We start from the raw sequence: 16,494 nt of genomic DNA on the forward strand, positions 1-16,494 counted from the left end.
TACATCGTTGATTGAACCGAATCGTGGGAATCACATACAGTGTACTTGTACCCGCGACTTCGGAGGAACCGCAAGTAATCCAGCCATCTCTGAGTGGTCATAGTAAGAATATCACTACCGGAAGTATCCTACAAAGTAGGAAACAACCTGAATCAAAGCAATGTCTATACTTCTGCTTTTACTGTGCGTAGATTACATCCCTTACCATTCAAGCCACCGTCAGTAGAGCCTCCAGCATACACCGGTGAGAAAACCTACACGTATCGAGCAACAAACACAAGCAGAGACCGTGGATGACAAGCCAATCACACGTCATGTTGGTACCGCAATCAAGCGCACTGTGCAGCCAGTTCATTGCTCACTAAGCAAAGTTTTCAAACACACACTCATACACACAAACACACACACACACACACACACACACACACACACACACACACATCCAGGCACACACACACATAATTCACAATCATGAGACGGAGCAGGAGCAACGGACACGGCTCGAGTATAACAATCCTAGCTTGGCATCTACTCACATGCCAGGTGAATTCTGCCACATGCACGCCAGGTGAACTAAATCTATTTGAAGACTGTGAAATGTTAATCTACATTGAAGCGTGCACAGCTCTGCAAAGTTCTTTTACGGTCGACTTTGAATTTAGTTGCATCATCTACTGTATAAGCAGAAATATTCGTCTCGAATATAATTTCGTCTTTTTCGTCGGTGGAGCTTTTGGACTAAATTAAATGCCGGACTAATGACGATTTGGGCATATTTGGTGGCTAAATTTGACAGGAACCACGGTGGGATATGGTACTGTGACATCGGGTGCCAAAGAACAGTTGCTTTTCAGGCTTGTAATGTTCTATTTTCAAAATTCCAGTTTCTTTGTTTATACTTGAAGTAGTAGTCTGAGGCCGTAAAGTGACATAGAACATGAGGTATGACCCGTACACTGTGCATGCAGTGGACATAGAACATGAGGTATGACCCGTACACTGTGCATGCAGTGGACATAGAACATGAGGTATGACCCGTACACTGTGCATGCAGTGGACATAGAACATGAGGTATGACCCGTACACTGTGCATGCAGTGGACATAGAACATGAGGTATGACCCGTACACTGTGCATGCAGTGGACATAGAACATGAGGTATGACCCGTACACTGTGCATGCAGTGGACATAGAACATGAGGTATGACCCGTACACTGTGCATGCAGTGGACATAGAACATGAGGTATGACCCGTACACTGTGCATGCAGTGGACATAGAACATGAGGTATGACCCGTACACTGTGCATGCAGTGGACATAGAACATGAGGTATGACCCGTACACTGTGCATGCAGTGGACATAGAACATGAGGTATGACCCGTACACTGTGCATGCAGTGGACATAGAACATGAGGTATGACCCGTACACTGTGCATGCAGTGTGACATGAACTACTTCTTAAATATTTTCTTAATGCCCGAAACGTTCTTAAAATTTGGTGATTTTCTGGCGTGGATGTTCTTCGGCGCCCGGTGCTACTTGCACCGTCGTATCGTCCTTTAAGATTTGCCTATTACCTACAATGTCCGAAGAAGGATGCAATAAACTTATTGCGCATCGCTAAAATTAATATGGAATCCATGAGTAAAGCATGTGAGTACACTGGAACCAGCAACACACTGTTCAGCACCCTACACAACGATGCCTAGGTGGCTGTGTGGAGTGTTTGCGGTACAAATTAGGTCATTGTGCAATGGGCTTACTGCCTTAAGGAGCTAGAACCTTAGACTCACCTCCTCCCGTCCACTCTCTCCATAGATGCCAATCTTCGGGTCGTGGTACAGAGGATTCGGTACGAAGGTCTCTCCGCCTTGTGTGGGACTATCGTACATAAACTCTGCTGCATGCTCGTCCGCCGCGCGGTCATTCATGAATGGGTCTGTCCGGAGTCTCTCGCGGTGCAACTCATTACGCTGCTTCCTCTTGGCAGTATACACACGACACGTCACTAGAATAGAGATGAGCAGCAGCGCAGCAATCAGACCAGCGGCAACTCCCCACACCAGTGGCGTTGATGTTTTGGACGAGGAACGTTGTGCCTCTGGTGAACTCGTAGTTAGTACAATCGGCTGTGCCGAGACAGGTGAGATGTCCTTCCATCTCCCGCACAGGGCCACAACCTCGGGTGGCAGTTCGCTGGTGTTCCGACAGGAGCCACTCAAGGCTACATTCACCAGTACAGGGTTGACAGGCTCTCCGTTTAATATGACGGCAAGGATGACTTCACCGCCTCCTGTTCCATCCAATATATACACATCATCAGCATAATCAAATTCCCCATCTCCACTGGGAAGAGGTGTACCCAAAATGAGCTCCTTCCATGCTTTAAGGTCATCGGCGGTCAGCGAGCCATTTTCGAAATGATCGTGAACTGCACTGCTTACAGGCACACACACATAGCTCGGGCCCTCAGCAGGATGCTCGGTATCTCCACCGGACACAATGATACTAGAGGTGCCGTCTCCCGAAGTTGGCGCGCTGACGTCCGCCTTCAAGGGCACGCAATCGCCCTGTCCACACGAGTCGACGGCGCAAGCACTGGTCAGGTATTCGCAGTTCTGGCCGGTGTACGACTCGGGACACTGACAACTGTATGCGTTGATAGCATCTATGCACTGGCCGGCACCACACTTAGCAGTGGCACATTCATCGACGTCCGAGGCACAAGTGATACCCGTGTATCCCGCCGCGCATACACACGCCATCTGCGATGGACTATCGACGCAGCTAGCGCCATTCATGCAGTTGGATGATTGCGTCAGGCAGCGGTCGATGCGTGAATCGCACTCAAATCCCGTGAAACCCGGCAGGCAAGTACAATTGTAGCCGTCTGTCAGGTCTGTGCATGTGGCATTGTTGCGGCAGATAGGCTGCATGGTACTGTTCGGCATGGGGGTTGCACCAACAGCAACTGTGGTGACCACGGTTGATAACTCGTCGGGTGAAAAGTTCACAACCTGCGGATTGTAGAAACAGTCATCCACCTCCACGCAAGACAATAGGTACGGGTCCAGCAGGAATCCACTCTGGCATTCACAGTAGCCTGCCGATGTGTTGACACGCACGCAGTCGGAGCCATTACCGCACAGCAGCTCTCCCGTCGAGCACGGATCGAGCAGTGTGAGGTTGAACTCGACAGTACCCAGCGTCCACTCCGCCGGCCAACCACTGTCGGTAGCGTTCACTTCGAACACAAAATTGTCTTGGTACTCTGTGAAGTTCCCACGGGATTTCATCTGAATATACGTGCCAGTGGCATTGGTGAAAGTGCCAAACTCTGGGCCGCCATCCTGGTGACTTGTTTCGTTGATGGTGTAGGATACCGTCTGGTTGAGTTCTGGATTCGTGCAGACCAGCTGCCCGATTATTGTCCCGTCCGGCGCATCCTCTCTCAAGTTGCTGATGTGAATCAGGCGAATGGCAGATGGTGGCTCGTTGATGTCGATGATGGTGATGTTGATCGTCTGGTTGAACGCCAAGGGCGGACTGCCGTTGTCCGAGGTCTCAATCACAATTTCCAGGTACGGATTGGTGACAGCTTCGTAGTTGAGCCATCCTGAGCTCTCCACCTCCAGTCGACTCAGACCCTCGTTGATCTGGCACAGAAGAAGCACACAAAAGAATCGGAAGACACGGTCAACCTTTGTAAAAATCGGACGAGTGAGAAATTCCAGTAGATTTGCAATGTCTGATGTCAAACACACACAGACGAGGAGCAGTGGACAGCGCATTGACTATGTAAACAAACTGTGTGAAAAAGGAAGTCATTACGTGGCTTGTTCAGCAGTAGCATATCCAGGAGTGATGACGGTGATGGAAAAATCATCACGACACAACATTCCTTACCAAGAAAGAGTCTGAACCATTGCCGAAGAGAGCGTATGTGTAGATCTGTCCCTTGTCTGGATCGATGGTCGACAGTTGGCCCACAACGTATCCAGGCAATGAATTTTCCGGCACAGTGTGGTTTCCGGACAGGGCCACTCCGGTTGGTTGCTCGTTGACATCTTTCAGGTTGAACGCAATCGTCTTGGCAATGGACAGGGGTGGCTCGCCGTCATCGGTGCAGTTGATTGTGACGTAGACTATGGGGTCGGCCTCGTAGTCCAGAGCGGAACTGTTATAAACCTGAGGAATACACAGCAGAATTGTTATAAACCTAGGGAATGCGCAACGGAATTGCTATAAACCTAGGGAATGCGCAACGGAATTGCTATAAACCTGGGATACACGCAGCAGAATTGCTATAAACCTGGCAACACATATCGGGACTTGTTATAAACCGGGGGCATACACAGCAGCAGAATTGCTATGAACTACAGAAAACACCCCGGGAGTGAAATGAACCTAGGGGACACACAGCGGAACTGTTATGAATACACAGCGGGATGACGTAAACGTCAATGTGAGTTGCCTTGAACCCACACAGGAACTTGCCCACTCTGGCTTCCGTACTCTTGGTAAATGCATTGCCGTTTCCCATGGCGTGCAGACCCCATTAACGTCACACAGTTACACACACACACACACACAAACACACACACACACAAATGTTAGTGTATGCAGGCCACTTGTTACATGTCGCCAAGGTACATACCTCCAAGATGATCTCTCCCTCGCCACTGATGGTGGCGTTGAGAATAACAAAGCTGTCCTGTCCTGTCATCAGTCGACACGTGTGCGTCTGGTTCAAGTCCTCGTCAATGACTGTGAAGTTTGCCACGACAGTGCCGGGTGCTGGATGCTCGTCGAATGTTGTGTTGAAATCGATTTGGATTTCCGACGGTGCCTCGTTGACATCGAGGATCTTGACGTATACGATATTCTGGTCAAGACACAAAGCACAGCCATTGGAGTAGTGTATAGCCCAATGCACACAGTGGAATGTGTAGCCCAAATGCACACAGTGGAGTGTATAGCCCAATGCACACAGTGGAGTGTATAGCCCAAGGCACACAGTGGAGTGTATAGCCCAATGCACACAGACCCAGGTTCTAGCAAAAAGCTCAAAACTGGTCGGGAACGAAATACGAGTATGGTTACCTTCTGCTCTAGTCCATAAGCCAATTAGTGAACAACCAGGTGGATTGGATTGAAGAGTGGAAAGGCTTATCCTTCTAACCATCATCCACTGTGACAGGTGTGGATGCACGTGCCAGAAAAATGGTTTGAAATAATAATTTTTAACTCGACTGAGACTGAAGCTACTCGGAATGTCTGCTTCAAGTGGATTGCCAGGTGTGGCGCAGTGCACATGCACTGGAGTAGTGTATAGGCCAAGGTTTGGAATATTTAACTTGACGACTGAAGCTACTCGGAATGCCTGCTTCTCTTTTCAGGCAGTTCACTTCCCCGACAGATCCTTTGAATAGCACAGTACACTATTACATTACACACTCAGGTGTGTGGTCAGCATACCTGGTGGCTGAGTGCTGGTTGGCCATTATCAGTGGTCTGGATCAGCACCTGCCACACATCCTCGGTCTCATAATCCACACTGGTCAACAGGATCAGCTGGTTGCCACGGATACCAAACATGCCTACAGAATAAAGAACAAATTCGAAAGCAACATAGGAGGATCAGGTGTGCAGTGTTTAACAATTCATCTGGAGTTTGCAGGCATGCTATTTCGACTTTTCCATGGGAGCTAGTAGGAGTTTGCGAGTACTTGAAAAACTACAGTTCTGGCCAGAGAAATCTGACCTCCTGAATAGTAGCGCCGCGAGATCAAGTGCGCAGAGCGATGTGTGTGGTGTGTGTGTGTGTGTGTGTATGTGTGTGGTGTGTGTGTGTGTGTGTGTGTGTGTGTGTGTATGTGTGTGTGTGTGTGTGTGTGCGTGCGTCGTTCTAGGACCACGTAGCCCCAAGTGCAATCGTATTCACGAGGTCTGATTTCTCTGGCCAAGGCTGTACAACAGAGAGGATAACATATGCTAGACTATTGTCACACAGCCATGGAGAAGCATATCAAACCTAGACAGACTCTAGCTAGGTGATACTGAACTCACTGTCGTCACTGATGTTGACGATTTCCTGCACGCTGTATGTGTACGTCTGTCCAATATCACTATCTACAGTGGACAGTGTGCCGATCACAGTACCCAACGGTGAGTTCTCCAAGATTCCGGTGCTGTTCAGCACAACTTCAGTCGGTGGATCGTTCTCATTGATAACCTAGCAAGAAATACGAACGCACAAGCATGCACACACCGCAGACCAGAAAGTGTCATTCCTATGGCAGCAAGTGTACTGTACTTCAACTCTATGCGGCCACGAATCCAGCTAACTTTTTATGTAGTTTTTACTTCAACTCTCCGTGTAGTCTCAGTTTCAACGCTGCAACAGCACATTTTCACTCACAAAGCGACTGTTCAGTACATGGGGTAGTGGTCTACCAGAGCAATCACACTCACCACCGTGGTGGTTTTCCAGAAATGAGTAGAAGCAAAAAACCACACTCGCAGCCACAGAATAGATAAATAGCCGAAAAACATCTAAATCCATCAAAGAACCGCCAGCAAGCGGGAGAAAAGGCCGTGAAATCAAGTGAAACAGCATGGCCAGTGGTGAGCATGGGTGACTGGGCAGCAGGGGAGCGCCTGAAAAACAATGACTCCCTACATTCCTAGCCGCGACCGCTCAACCGGGCTAGAGGAAAAACACGCCTTTCGGCCAAAAAACCTTTCTATTTTCATTAATTCCTGCCCCGCTGCCAGTCAGACCCAAGAATAGAGATAGCAAGAAATGGTATGTAATAACCGGTGTATGTCATAATCATAAGCCACACACATAGGCATAGATTGTCAAGAAGAACAGCGGACGACTCCCATGAAACCAGGGTGGGTGGGCGGGCAACTTCAACTACCACGAGGAAAAACAAAGACCACGATGGCAGGTTCAACGGAGTTGCGCAGAACAAGAGCAAATGCACGAAAATATTTGTGAGTGAAAAATACGTTTTTTGCACTCTTTCGCTACGCTCAGCCGTGAAAAAACAAAACGTTTCACATCAAGCTCTTGAGCCAAATGACCTCAGGTGACTATGAACCTCGTGCGAATCTGACATCAATATGCAATGAAATTATGGTGATTTGTCACATGATTGCAGTAAAGGAACACGCTGTCAGCGGAAGCTTGTCCAGTTAATTACAGACACATGTTCCAGTCTGAATATCCGAAGTCCAAAGGAACCTCCTGTTGTTGGAAGTGTGTGTGTGTGGTCGGCCACAGAGCGGAACAGTGGTGGTGATGGTGTGGTCAATGTATGCAGAAAATTCCAATCTGAATTCTGTTTTCGTAATATCCCAACTCAATTGTATTTTAAAAGCAGGTCGGTGCTCAGTGATTCCCATAGCACTTCCCATAGCACTTTTTCTCTTTTCCTGGGGTGGGGGGGGGGGGAGTTCCGAGTTTACATCATAATTATCACTCCTCACTGTCTTTACCGCATGCAGTAGGAGTACCTTTGAAGTTATTCCCGAATACAACGTTCTTGGTACTTACCGAGATATTGAACTCCGCTTGGGTAGTCAGTGCCGGTACTCCGGTATCTGTGGCACCCACAGTTAGCGTGTACAAGTCCCTGGTCTCGTAGTCCAGGTCGGTGGTGGCTTCGATGATGTAGCCGTCCACCAGTACAAACGGCACGTCCGTCGTGTTCTCCTGAAGCAGGTTGAATGTGAGGTTCTGTAGCTGCTCGACTTCATTGTCCGGGTCAATGGCCGTGACAATGCCAAGCTAAAGGAAACGAAGGACAGAAAAGAATACTGAACGCTCACAATCACATCAGCTACATACTAGGTAAGGAAAAGGCAAAGACTTTGCAAGAATTTCTCGTCTTCTTCAACGATATAGAACAGCCAGGGCAACATATGTAGGTACAAACCTGTGCTAAGCAATCAAAGCCATAAGAAACGATTCACTTTTTACAGATAGACTCTTCCGAGGACCCCGATCATGGCTTGCTATGCACTTTGACCGGTATTAAAGAGATCACCTGTCTATAAGCACCAGGTGTCCCATGCACCCTGGCAAGGGCAAGGTGGTCACTTAACTCGACTGTGACTGTAGAGACATGCAAAAGGAGCAGCTCACGAAATATCGTAATTGCAGCTTACCTCAGCGTGTGGTCCAAGGTTTTCATCTATGGTCGAGTTTGACATGGCTAGCTTGATCGGTGCCTCATTGACATTGGTCAAGTTGATGGTGAACTGTTTGTTCATGAAGAGAGGATTGACCTTGTCATCATCCCAGCATTGAATCTGCACGAGAGCAATATCAATGCACAGACATTCATTCAGTCTTCCTGCTGTTTGCCTCTGTCTCTCTGTCTCCGCACTCTGTCTGTCTGTCTGTCTGTCTGTCTGTCCGCATGCCTGCCTGCCCGTCTGCCTGTCTGTCAGTCAGTCATTTGTCTGTCTGCTTATCTATATTCTTCTGTTTCTCTGTTTGTCTATCTGTTTGTCTCTGTATTTCTCTCCACCTCCTGTAAGGAAGAGAGTGACAACACAAGTAAAATAAGTTCAAAATGCCATAATCACCAGGCTCTGGATGTGATCCCTGATAAGGTATACAATGTACTTGTAAATGCAGCACTCACCTCGATGTCATGTGACACCTCGTTCTCGTAGTCCAGGTTGTCCTTGGAGACGACCAGTACGGTGTGGTTGACAACCTATGCACAACAATCCAGATGATGTCAGAGATGATGTCAGGGATACTGTCATATCCCAACTCATGCCTAACCGTACGGCTAATAAATAACTTCGCAGTCAGTGAATGTCGCACAGTGTTCCTATGATGGTAATGCCTGACAGGTAGGGAGCTGGTTTCTACTGCCAAAAAGTTGGAGATTGTGTTGCCTAACCCGGCACGGCCATACATCGCTGATCGGAGTCTTGTGTGTGTGAGTGAGGGGGGGGGGAGGGGAGGAGGTATCCAATGGCATACAGTACCTTGAATGAGTGAGCAAATGCATCCAGCACCAGGCAGTTGAAACCCTGAGATCCGGCATGAACACCGTAGTTATCCGGATCAGTCACCGCCAGGTTGCCCACCACTGTGCCGATCGGGCTGTTTTCCGCAACCTAAGCACGGAGCCAAGGATAAGGAATTCAAAAAGAAGTGAATAAAAGTCATCCAGGCTTATGTTGTACAAGAGCAGAGTCCTATGATACTGGGAAAGCTTGAGCCCGCCGTGAAACCTGTGCAAATTGATCTCGGCAGTAGTTGAGGACCATTTTGCCCACACAAGAGGCTCGATTTTAACAAGTAGGCGAGCATTTTGATTCGGAGACAACTCATGCACCACACTCTCATCCACTGAATTGCAGATACATGTACTTCGAGTACCACATGTCTACAAGCGCAACTTGATCATAACTTGACCATCTCTATGTACAGACTGCCTGTACACTGGGTACCTGCTGTTTACATGTAGTTATAATATTACGACTACCTTGTTCACATCTCCCATATTGCGCATGCACATTATAAACACGGTCCAGTACCTATGTATAATAAGGTGGTCATTTAAAGGGCGGCTATGCCTGCCAACATTCATCACTTGCCTTGTCATTATCCAGTGTGATGTTTGTGGGAGCTTCGTTGATATCGCTGATGTGCACGACCAGTACGTCGGTGTAGCGCAGGCTGGGTAGAAGGCCATGGTCACTACACGAGCAGAGAACAACAATCAAAGCGTCAATAATATAAGAGAGGTGGCTTCCAACTCCAAGAGCATCCCGATAACCAGCGGGGCACCCTATTAAGAGGCAAATTTCCAACCAAACTTGTTCACAACAGTCATCAGCAACTCAGTAAATAGAGACAATCGCGTCAGAATTTTCAAAGTAAGCCATGTCATTGATTGCAGCTAGATTAAGAACATTTTTTCTACTGAAGACAACCCATTCGTAGCGCTAGTGATAAGCAAAGGTTCAGAATTATCTTTTAAAAAGCTCACCTGGTCTGTATCCAGACAGTGTAGTTGGGTGTGATTTCATAGTTCCACGTGTAATTACCCGTTGACAGCACGCCGTTAGTTTGGTTGATCTCGAATGCATCGGATAGGCTGGGATCGATGGAAGAGCTGTTCAGCCTGTACGTGGAGAAGGAGCAGTAGCATGATGTGTTACATAGCTTAAGTAAACCTGGGCTAAGCAGCCATTGCAAGAAGAGACCTGTCTTTCAGGGTCACCTGTCTTTTAAGGTCACCTGTCTTTCAAGACCATGTGTATTGTGTTTCCAGCCAACCTTTCTGTAGAGGCCACCTGTTTCAAAAGGTCACCTGTAGTTAGAGACAATCAGTCTTTTCAAACCATCTTTCTGTAGAGATCACCTGTCTATAGGGACAGATAACCTCAGGTGACAGAACATGGTTCAGCATACACTTTCATCTATGCAGAGGCACCACCTTTCAATATTACCAGTTTTCTGCATGTCGCAAAAGACTGGTTGATTTTTATATATACTTTCTACTCGGATAGTGATCCACCCACTTGATAACAAGCCCACAAGAGACGAGTGTAGTATGACACTGCCTGCTGAGATCAACTTACTGAGTGCCTGGTGCAGCTCCCAGAACAACAAACGTATGAGATTGATTGGCGTCTTCGTCCACAGCAAGGACATCGCCGACATACGAGCCAGCCGGACTGTTCTCCGCCACATCGCCGGCAGCAATCAACAGGAATCCAGTCGGCGGTTCATTGATGTCGTTCACGTTGACCTAAAACAAAACAGATGTTCCCAGAAAGCAGAATTTTAGCCATCCCCAGCTCAGTGATCCACGTGCACAACACTTTTAATTCTAAAGCTCAATGACCTATAGGAGACAACATATGATAGTTGAAAGCCATAAGTCACAATGAACAAGCATTTACAGGATAGTAGTGACTAACACGAAGTTATTGTTGCACCCTAATACCGTAAAGTCGCGGATAAAAGCCGGGTTTGCATACAAGCACATCGCGGATAGAAGCCTGAAAATCAAACGGGTCGAATGCATATAAGCCTGTCGCGCGTAGAAGCCTGGCTTCTATGCAAGCGCGGATCGGGTAGGTCAAGAGTGCATGCGCTATGTACGGTGCATAGTAAAACTGCCGCCATACCGGTAGTCAGTGGTAGATCTACGCGTGTCGCGCGTAGAAGCCTGGCATACAAGCCTGGCAAAAATATCAGTGGTGCATATAAGCATGGTTTGCATACAAGCCTGGTTTGCATTAAAGCCTGATGCAGAAAGCGGCTTATGTGGTTATAAGCCCGGCTTTTATCCGCGACTTAACGGTAAGTCCCGACGTCGAAGAATATAATATTATATGTGTGCATGGTGAGGGGGGGGGGGGGTCACACATGCCACATAGAGCCATCGACGTAAAGAGATGTGCGACCCTGGTGTCCACTATCACGTAATCTCTTACCTGGAACACGTGTATAGCTGAGAGGCCACCGGAATCCTTTGACTGCACAACGACCGGCCAGACAGCCGTCTTCTCAAAGTCCAACGGACGCGCTGTCAACAGCTGATTACCAACGATGGTAAATGGCAGTCCAGGCAGCGGGTGCACAAAGCTGTACGTGAATGTCTGCGTATACAACACCAGAAAATAAATACATGTACAGGAAAAAACAGCAGAAGCCATGATAATAGCAGCAACAGTAGTAGTAGAAGTATATAAGATTCTTACTATTTACTAGGGAGCTCCTAACAGGCCATGCCTTTTTGCCGCTATTAGGAGCCCCATATACCCTGTTATCTATTCACAGCTGAAAAACCAAATTACAGTAAAACCTGTCAAGGCGACCACCTGTCCCAGAAGACCACTGCAGCCAGGGCCAAGGGATACTATTTCCAGTCAAATGGCACTGGATAAGGAGACCACCTGGTTACAGAGACCACTCTTTGAAAGTCCCTTGAGCAGTCATCTTAGACAGGTTTCACTGAATACTGCTGGCATGCTATTTCCATAAGCGTGGCATACATTTCACATACTCGTGTAACACTTATTTCATGCCAGATCAGTGATGTCATATTGATGTCATATTGAAATCATGCTGATGTAGTGACATCACACGTGATCTCATGCCACTGAAGTGTTCATACTCAACACATTAGTTAAAAGGTTGGAATACAAAGCAGAAATCACGAACAACACAGTACCTGAGTAATGGAGTTCTTGTTGTCGGGATCAACGGTGGAGAACACACCAACAACAGAGTCAGTCGGCTCATTCTCATCAATATCATCTGCAAAGGGTAAACACAAAATGAACAGAAAGTATGTCATGTTAGATAGCACAAAGCTAAGTTGGCAGTGTTTTGCGACAGGGTTCAGCTGCACAAAGTAGAGCGTACAAGTTTGATAACACAACGTATCAGTTCTAACATTCTGCACAGACATAAATAGAACTGACGAAATACATGCTTAAAAAACACTGATAATCGACGTAAAGTCTAGGGCCGTATCATTAATTTTGTGCATAACAGAAAAACTGTGCAGGATTTAGGGAATAGTCAGAATGTGCCAAATGATTGGCAAACTATGGACGGCACTTGGACATGAACAGGTACCGTATATGTACGATGATAAGTCGCACCCCCGCTTTCCGGTTTGAGCCCTACCTAATGTTTCAATATATTCACATACAGGTAGGACGGCACACTCAATTGTAAGTTGTATCCCCTTCTTTGCCCAAGAAGTCAAGTGTAAAAAGGCATGACGTATATTCGCGGAAATACAGCAGTGCAGTCTGCGTGCATCGAATGAGATCTATACACTGTGTGAGGACCACTCACTCTTGGAGATGGAAATGGATGTTGGCGCTTCGTTCACATTGATCACGTGCACTGTGAACGTCCACGACTGCGTCAGCGGCGGCTGACCATCATCAGTGCACTGTACTGTGACGGTGAACGACTTGTTCTGCTCGTAGTCAATGCTAGCTTGAGCAACCTGCAAGCACACACACACACACACACACACACACACACACACACACACAAGACAAAAGTGACATACAAACTAGCTAGAAATTCACTAGTACATAACTAGATTAACAATATGATGATAGGCAATACTTCATGCACAAGTCTTAGTTTTCTTGTTTGTGCACAACTAGCAAAAAGAACAATGGCCATTTTTGTAATCGAAACACGTTCACCTTACCTTCAGAATGTTGGCATAGACAGTGAAGATGCCATCGGCATTGTCACTTGCCATGCACGTCGCATTCTGCCACACGCCCTTCGGACCGAAGTTATCTGGATCGATGGTGCGCAGCTCGCCGATGACAGTGTTGACCGGACTATTCTCATCGATCTATCACAGCATAACAACATGCCACAGCAGTCAGTTTAGGCTTTTATAAGAAAACAAACACAGTTACACACAGGATACTTTCCTGCTAGCAATACCCACGATAAAGAAGTGCCGGTAAGTTGATGTCTCATAATTCACAGCTAAGTAGTAGACGTGCAATGCACAGTGTTCGCTTTCAAGAAGAAAGGAGCCATTTTCCAAGCACACCGTGGTCATTTCGGAGAGGCACTCTCCACTCACCTTGTCTAAAGTGATGTTGATGCTGCTGATGACCTCGTTCACATCCATAACATCGATAACAAACTGTTCCTTGATGCTCAACGGTGGCACTCCATCATCAGTTGACAGGATAGAAATCGTCTGCAGAAAACAAGAAATTACACAAAACGGCAATATGTCCATTGGAAACTCAGCCAGTATTATCTTCATGACGGAGAGGGATATTATAACTTTCATCTGATTCTTTGCTAGCAATCAGACCAAAATGCCAATGTCAAGGTCAAGCTGTCTGAGCAGCACCAGATTCACGAGACCGAATGGCAAGCTGACATTAACCTCATTCATTGCTACCCTGTATGCAGATCCTTGCTTAATGATGACTGCCCAGAGGTCCAGAGTGAATCTGATGCCAGTGCATATAACATGTTGAAACTTCTTCAGCAAAATCCGGTCAACCATTACCAGCAACTCACCCATTGTTGTTGCTTCTCATAGTTGAGTGTGGCTGTAGCCGAGGTGTACAGACTGTTGTTGACAATGGCAAACTGATTGCTCGGATTGGAGGCCAGACTGTATGTGTGAGTGTGTGTCTTGTCTTCGTCCAGAGTCACAAAGTCTGTGATGAAGACCATCTGTGAGTTCTCGTCAATAGTCCTGGCCAGGATTTGAATGTCCTATAAAGTTGTACATCAGGAGAGAACAGACTTTGGCTGAACTAAAATTGCCATCACAGCCAAAATTGTGCTAGTAGTTTCAGGCCGCCCTCCACAATCATAATGAGCAGCTGGAATACAGATATTGCATCACTGTGAAATTAGCCTGGCATTCATAATCACCAGCACCAGCATAGCAGGCAACCGTAACACATTACATAATATGCAATGACAACACAGAACAAGGCACAAGGTTAGTTTGGTGCAACTCTTAGCTTCATGCTATGCAATCATCAGGTGAGACATATAGATGCTGCTGGCCATGCCAGTATTTACACCTGGAGAGGGAGTACGTGTGGTTTTGTGGCGGTTTGGTAGTACTTTTAAACCTATCGTGCAGTGTGGAAAAACTGTGTGCACTGATGTGGGGGCTGTGTTAGTTTCAGGGCTAGGGCTGCCTCCGCGGTATGAGCACTCTCAGCACACTGGGTACATCCTCCGGTAATGCCGAATTGACGACAATTCAGCCTGAGATTGGCCAGCAGAGGACACAGAGAACACTCGGTCAAGAATCTTACGTGTGGCACATCGTTGGCGTCAACCACCTTGACCGTGAACCTCTGCACGTTGAAATGACCTGACTGGTCAGTTACTCGCACAACGACATCATGTGTCTTCACTGATTCATAGTTCAATGCGCCAGCTACAAGCAGCTTTGTCTGACAGGAAGAATGGTGACCCTGCATCGCAGACAAGAGGTAAACGCGGAACAGTGATGAGAATTTCACTGTCTATAAACATGTAAACTTGTATCTGGACTACCAAATCAAACACTAACAAAGAATCAGTTCGTATTCAGTACTGAAATAGACACGTGCACCCAGATTAAGTGGTAAGGCAGAGAGAGTATTGCTCCACCAGAGTCCAACAACAGGTACAAGCCAAACACAACTTCAATGACTTGCAACTGCATGGAATGGCTGCCCCTGTACCAACATAGCTGCGTGTGCCTTCTTTCAGCACAGGCACCTGGAAAACAGACTATGACCTCATCAGATGAGTAAGTGAATACCAGTTGCTTCTGGGACTTACGTGTATATCAGTGACTTTCTGGCAGGAGACCGAAGAACTCAGTGAGAACAGGCCGGTAGCATCATCATCCAGTTTGAATGTCAGAGTTTGATTGTAATCAGGATCGACAGCCACAATTGTACCCACAACTGTACCGACTGCGCTGTTCTCCTCCACTTCAGGAATGTCCTGCAATAGGCAGGGGACACAGAGGACACACAGCACAAAGCAAGGTTTTGAAACTCCACGAAGACATTGGTAAGAGGGAGATGAACGTGCCCAACTATTACGTCATACATTCTGGGTGATATGCACCTTGCTGGAGAGAGAGAGAGAGAGAGAGAGAGAGAGAGAGGGGGGGGGAGGGAGAGAGGGAGAGAGGGAGAGAGGGAGAGAGAGAGAGAGAGAGAGAGAGAGAGAGAGAGAGAGAGAGAGAGAGAGACTGTTCACTGGGCACTACAACTTGATTAGGTAGCAGGTAGGTGTGAAATACGGTTGGCTATAAAAACCCTGCAACCGCCATGCAAAGAAGTCAGTGGCTGCCCCAGTCATGGATTGCTTGGAAAGAAACTAAACTAAATACATACACATACCCACTCGCATCATCAACAAGGTAAATGGCTCACCGTGGTGAAGGTCAGCTGACCATCAGTATCTGTGATGTTGGTGGTGACCGGTGCTTCGTTGACATCCAATACCTCAATCAGATATGTTTGGCTGATCTGTAGACAACGCAATCAAGAGCAGGAGAAACCAGCGATAGAGCGGGCACGGTATGTTCATACGCATTGACAATTACAGACGCGTAGCCCTGCGGCATGGGGCACCGGGGGGGGGGGGGGGGGGGGGGCATGTGCACCCCCTAAACATTTCGACCTAGGTTCAGCATGCACACATTGACCATGAATGACATGCACCAGCCATCCTACACATATGCCATCCTACACATATGCGGCCGTGCACCCTCCCCCCCCCCCCCAAAAAAAGGGGGGACCAGCTACGCCCCTGCGTCATACAGCCGTAGCACACTGGTTCACTTACATTCAGGCTGGGCGTGCCATCATCCTTCATCACTACAGTTATATAGTGTGACTTGAAGATTTCATAGTTAGCCGGCATGGCCTTCTGCAGTTCATTGCCAACGATCTTGAACCTGCAAAAAGATGGTGCA

The 16,494-nt window shown here is 47.4% G+C and overlaps 1 protein-coding gene across 1 annotated transcript in view; it reads right to left on the reverse strand.

Moving 5' to 3' along the window:
* LOC135823656 (cadherin-23-like) overlaps nucleotides 1–16,494 on the reverse strand; it is a 46,018-nt gene that overhangs the window by 1,874 nt on the left and 27,650 nt on the right. Inside the window, exons 31-53 of the mRNA XM_065336505.1 lie at nucleotides 16,365–16,476; nucleotides 15,950–16,045; nucleotides 15,345–15,512; nucleotides 14,831–14,992; nucleotides 14,073–14,273; nucleotides 13,621–13,740; nucleotides 13,228–13,380; nucleotides 12,858–13,014; nucleotides 12,223–12,308; nucleotides 11,483–11,647; nucleotides 10,622–10,791; nucleotides 10,027–10,161; nucleotides 9,632–9,734; nucleotides 9,017–9,148; nucleotides 8,662–8,736; nucleotides 8,180–8,323; nucleotides 7,566–7,799; nucleotides 6,071–6,236; nucleotides 5,480–5,601; nucleotides 4,659–4,886; nucleotides 3,908–4,189; nucleotides 1,795–3,657; nucleotides 206–254 (exon numbers count right to left, since the gene is read on the reverse strand). Coding sequence (XP_065192577.1) covers nucleotides 206–254; nucleotides 1,795–3,657; nucleotides 3,908–4,189; nucleotides 4,659–4,886; nucleotides 5,480–5,601; nucleotides 6,071–6,236; nucleotides 7,566–7,799; nucleotides 8,180–8,323; nucleotides 8,662–8,736; nucleotides 9,017–9,148; nucleotides 9,632–9,734; nucleotides 10,027–10,161; nucleotides 10,622–10,791; nucleotides 11,483–11,647; nucleotides 12,223–12,308; nucleotides 12,858–13,014; nucleotides 13,228–13,380; nucleotides 13,621–13,740; nucleotides 14,073–14,273; nucleotides 14,831–14,992; nucleotides 15,345–15,512; nucleotides 15,950–16,045; nucleotides 16,365–16,476 — 5,123 coding nt within the window. The remainder of the gene's footprint in view (nucleotides 1–205; nucleotides 255–1,794; nucleotides 3,658–3,907; nucleotides 4,190–4,658; nucleotides 4,887–5,479; nucleotides 5,602–6,070; nucleotides 6,237–7,565; nucleotides 7,800–8,179; nucleotides 8,324–8,661; nucleotides 8,737–9,016; nucleotides 9,149–9,631; nucleotides 9,735–10,026; nucleotides 10,162–10,621; nucleotides 10,792–11,482; nucleotides 11,648–12,222; nucleotides 12,309–12,857; nucleotides 13,015–13,227; nucleotides 13,381–13,620; nucleotides 13,741–14,072; nucleotides 14,274–14,830; nucleotides 14,993–15,344; nucleotides 15,513–15,949; nucleotides 16,046–16,364; nucleotides 16,477–16,494) is intronic.

This window comes from Sycon ciliatum, chromosome 8 (assembly GCF_964019385.1).
Source record: "Sycon ciliatum chromosome 8, ocSycCili1.1, whole genome shotgun sequence".
Taxonomy (NCBI): Eukaryota; Metazoa; Porifera; class Calcarea; order Leucosolenida; family Sycettidae; genus Sycon; species Sycon ciliatum.